The sequence below is a fragment of the Marmota monax genome, unplaced genomic scaffold, assembly GCF_021218885.2.
Source record: "Marmota monax isolate L192 unplaced genomic scaffold, Marmota_monax_Labrador192_F-V1.1 WCK01_AAM20220418_F8-fsc00151, whole genome shotgun sequence".
Classification (NCBI taxonomy): Eukaryota; Metazoa; Chordata; class Mammalia; order Rodentia; family Sciuridae; genus Marmota; species Marmota monax.
The window spans coordinates 4,019,376-4,024,403 of record NW_026694226.1 but is presented as its reverse complement, the minus strand read 5'-3'; the positions used below and the strand labels follow the sequence as shown (position 1 = coordinate 4,024,403).

Genomic DNA, 5,028 nt, shown 5'->3' with positions numbered 1-5,028 from the left:
GATATGTTTTTTCCTGAACAAAATTCAAATTGAAATTTCCTTTGTAAAATAATAATTTATTAAGAGGTTGTGATGAATAAGCACCAGAAAAATGGGGTGTCAGAAAGTCATAAAAAATTATTTAAATTTGGTGAGACATATGTTAAACAAATATGCCAGTAAACTGTTAGGAAAAAGAAAAGTGTGAATGTCAAGAATGAAAGAAGGGCAATACTTATTTGAATTGGTTACTAAATTTTCATTCTTTTTGTACTTTTAATTACACATTAATGTGCCTTTACCTCAAGACACCACGTCTTTCCGTGTACTTGTAAAAAACACAATCTTCCTTGCCATGTTCATGAAGGCTTGCTTGACCTGCTGATTCCTCAGGCTGTAAATAAAGGGATTGAGCATAGGAGCCACTGAGGTGTTTAGCACAGCCACTCCCTTGCTCAGAGACACTCTCTCTCTTGCTGAGGGTTTAATGTACATAAAAATGCAGCTGCCATAAGAGATGGAGATGACAATCATGTGGGAAGAACACGTGGAAAAGGCCTTTGTCCTCTGAGTAGTTGAAGGAATCTTCAAAATAGTTCTGATGATATATATGTAGGACAGAAATATTAGTGCCAAGGTGAACATCAGAGTAAACACAGCACAGGAAAACCCCATTATCTCAAGGAATTTAGTGTTTGAACAAGAAAGTTGGAGGAGGGGGAAGTAATCACAGGTAAAATGGTCAATGATATTGGACCTACAGTAATCAAGCTGTAGTAGCAACATGAGAGCAGGGAAGATAATTAAGAATGAGACCAGCCAGGAAGCAAAGACAAGCATTGTGCAGACTTTGCGATTCATGATGGTCATGTAGTGCAGAGGTTTGCAGATGGCAATGTATCGATCATAGGACATGGCAGCCAGAAGGTAAAATTCAGTGACTCCCAAGAGAATGAAAAAAAACAACTGAGCTATACAGTTGTTAAAAGAAATGGTTTTATCTCCTGAAATAATGGTACTTAGGAACTTGGGTATACTGACGGTTGTGAATGAAACTTCTAATAGGGAGAAATTCCTGAGGAAGAAATACATGGGAGTCTGAAGATGGGGATCCAGCAGAGTAAGGGTGATGATGGTCAGGTTCCCAGTGATGCTGAGCATGTAGGTGAGGAAGAGAAAGATGAATATTACCACCTGGAGCCTGGGATCATCTGACAATCCCAGGAGGATAAACGCTCTTACTTCTGTATGATTTCTCATTTGCTTCTTCAGTAGTTTTTTCTTGTTGAACCTATAGGAAAAACCACAAATAAAGCACTTACGTTTAGAATTTTAAAATATCCAAGTGTGAAGCTGGAATTTTCCTGAACTATTATGCCATTTCCACCTTTAGGGAAAATGGAAAGCCACCTGATAATGACAATGATCCTTTAATTTTCTCTCTTTTACAGTGAAAAACTCTAGTTTTAGCAGATTAAAAACTACTTAAGTATCAAAACTCCAATGAGGTGCCATCTCACCCTTAGAATGGTTATTGTCAAACACACACACACACACACACACACACACGAGAGAATGTTGATTAGAATATGTCGAAGAAGAACTCTTATAAGCTGTTGGTAATAATGTAAATTAGGACAGCCATATGAAGAATAGCATGTAGGTGCTCAAAAAACTAAAAAATAGGCCAGGTATGGTGGCATAGTCATGTAATCCCAGCCTCTCAAGAGGCTGAAGCAGAAAAATCATGAGTTCAAAGCCAGCCTCAGCAATGATGAGACTCTTGTTATATTTTAAATAAAATATAAAATAGGGCTGGGGATGCAATTCAGTGGTTGAATGTCACTGAGTTCAATTCCCCAGTATGCTCCCCACCAAAAAAAAAAAAAAGAACTAAAAACAGAACTACAAAATTGTCTGATCTTTATACTACTGGGTATATATTCAAAAGAAATAAAGTCAGCATACAAAAGATATACTTGCATGCCCATGTTTTTGTGACACAATTCACATTGTAAATATAATAAGGGTCTAGACGCTCTTCAACAGGGTAATGGATGAATAATATATAGTATATATACCAAGGAATATTATTCAACCATAAAGTAGAATGAAATCATTTGGAACAAAATGGGTGGAATGAAGGGCATTATGTTTAGTGAAGTATGCTAGACACAGGAAGACAAGTGTCACACGTTCTCTCTTATATGTGGAAACTCAAAAAGAAAAAGTAGAATGGTGACGAATAGGGATTATGAAGGATACAAGGGTGAGTTGGTGGGAGAGTGGAAGAAGGGTGATTGAATACGATCAATGCATGCTGTATATACACCTATGGAAATATCACACTGAATGTCATTAACACGTGCAATTAATATGAATGCATAAAATAAATTTTAAAATAATAAGAAAATGATTTTGTATCACACAGCTTGAAATGGTAGGGCCAAGATTTTTAGCCAGACTTTTTTGATTCCAAATGTTATTTCTTACTGAAAGGTTAAGATGTGTGGCTACAAAATATCTTCCTTTTGAGACACTGCTCCAATATCAATACACATTTCCCTTTATTTAATAGTTTAATTACATTGAGAACTGCCAAAAATGGGAAAAGATAATTTTTTTAAAGTGGTTGTTTTGTCCTTAGCCATCTACCAATGTTGATTAACACTCATTGGCTTTTCCAACTCCTGCTACTACCTCATTGGAAGTTGGAAATACTGATGTCATTGCAATGAGCAGCCTCAGATGTCAGGGATAGAGGAGAGAAAGAAGCAGAAACGAACGTACATTGGAAGGTTTGAACCTGAGAGTTATTGTATATAAATCTCTTGCAAAATTTCATGATATTTTAGTCTACTTGTGTCACTTTTATGATGTGTATTCCTAGTCAACTTATTTTGCTTTCTAATTAAAATAATAAATATCATTATTATTGTTATTCATATTTGAGGATGCCCTCAGATAGATAGATAGGCATATCCCAAGAAAACCTGCTTTAGTAGTTTTATTTATATTTTTAAAATAATAAGTTCTAATGCTTTTTTAGAGCTAAAGTTTAAATGCTATTGCCAAAGATATTTGCATAAGAAAGAGGGGAAATGTCTGGTTTTGAATCAAATCCAATTTTTAGGTCTTAAAAATCACTTACTCCTCTGTGCTCAGTTTCTTTATCTACAATACAAATCAATCTCATTTGATAATCAAAAGATTTAAATAAGTTAATATATGTGAAGCATTTGGAAAAATGCTTAACACTTAATGGAAATTGTATTGATATTTTTCTACAGAGAAAATGTTCCCTAATCACTGATATGAATACCTTTGGGATTAGGATGATGGTCCTCAGCCCGAGGTTATTTTAGATAAATAGGAACAAATACATTTAACCCCAAGAGAATTTCACAAGAACAACAACAACAATAATAGAGTAGGAATTACCTGATTGTACAGCACCTATCACATTTAGGCAAATGATGCTTAGCTTTTTACTTTTACCCTATCTACATTATGCTGACCTTTCTAACCATGTTTTATGTACTTCTTTCATGCTACCACACGCGTGCGCGCGCGCACACACACACACACACACACACACACACACACATTCTACTCCCATCTCTCTCCAGGATATGATCATTGCCCCTGGAAATTAACTATTCACAGCACATCAACATGAACCATGGCTAGTTTGTTTTTCTGTATTCATTAATTATAACCTTTCTGGAAGTGATTGTGAAGTTTGAAGTCAACTATAACAGTATTGTGAGTGGCATATTGTAATGACACTCCAAATCACCTCTTTCCATCACAGGAGGAGTATCCATTGTATACATATCATAAGAACTCCTAGTCATTCCTCCCAACCCACTATACTTAATCTATGCTGAAGTCTCCTGTGAAGTCTACCATTACTCTGTACATTCTTGAAAAAACGGGTTCTTACTCCTATTTCAACATTTTCTAGTGACTAGCATAGTTATATTGGTTTAAAAGAAAATTTCATCTAGTTAATATTGAGTTTGTTGTTAAAATAAATGCTGCCATCAGGCACAGTTCTCTATTTAATGCTATATTCTAGCTTGGACAGTACTTATACTTTATTTTTCTCTTATAAGATGTGTTTCCCCACATTACTTACCTTACAAGGTATGCTTAAACACTTGACCAAAATTCCCTATATTGAATAAATTTAAAACCAAAGACATGTAAAGGAAACCATATTTTATTGATACATAAATTTTGAAAAACTTCATTAAACGTTATTTCTAATTACTTTTGTAACATTTCTTTATAATCCATCCTTTCTATTCACTTTACTCCACCTCCAGTAATATCAAACTTACCTTATCAGAGTTTTCTTTGTGTTAAAATCAAGAATTTTTCATAATACCTTGAAGTAACAAACTACATTCCCATCAAATAGACAAAATTTGGTGTTAGTCTCAAGTTTAAAGTTCTTGTAATTACTTACTGATGTTGGAAACTCCGATTTTTAACAATACATTTTACTATTTTTAGTACATTATTACTATTATTTTTATATTATTATTATTCCATAGTGAAAATGTATGAATGCACTGTATTTTAACCTTGGTTCTAACTTATTGGATATCTATTTTTCTTCCAAATCTTTGTTAATTTTAACATTTTTTCTGAATATTAATAATAACACTACTCACTATTTTCTTTTGGCTACTGATTAAAAATTTGAAGAAATATAGGAGGTTTTCTGAAGGAAGATATCAATTAAAAAAATGAACATTTTTTTCAGCACATCACCAAAAAAATGAACACTTCTATAGAAAGTTTTCAAAAACCAACAAAGCAGGTTTAATGAATCTCTAGCATTAGTAGATCTAATGTCAATAATTGGGGGGGTGGTATACTATGCTTTTATGTAAAAATTCAATGGATTATTTTCATTTGTTAATACAAAAGAATTATAATAAAATTATGAGTATTCATATTCCTTTGAAACAATAATTAAATATTGAATAAGGTATATATGATTCCTACAGCCTTAAACTATTCCAAGGATGTGTTTGT

At 33.5% G+C, this 5,028-nt stretch overlaps 1 protein-coding gene across 1 annotated transcript; it reads right to left on the bottom strand.

Moving 5' to 3' along the window:
• Positions 1-282: 282 nt before the first annotated feature.
• LOC124108209 (olfactory receptor 6C1) lies at positions 283-1,239 on the bottom strand. Its single transcript, XM_046466609.1, has one exon. The coding sequence runs from the start codon at positions 1,237-1,239 to the stop codon at positions 283-285; it is 957 nt and encodes a 318-aa protein (XP_046322565.1).
• Positions 1,240-5,028: the final 3,789 nt, after the last annotated feature.

Excerpts from the sequence above, each read along its gene's own strand:
- LOC124108209 (XM_046466609.1), bottom strand. The coding sequence starts at position 1,239 with ATGAGAAATCATACAGAAGTAAGAGCGTTTATCCTCCTGGGATTGTCA.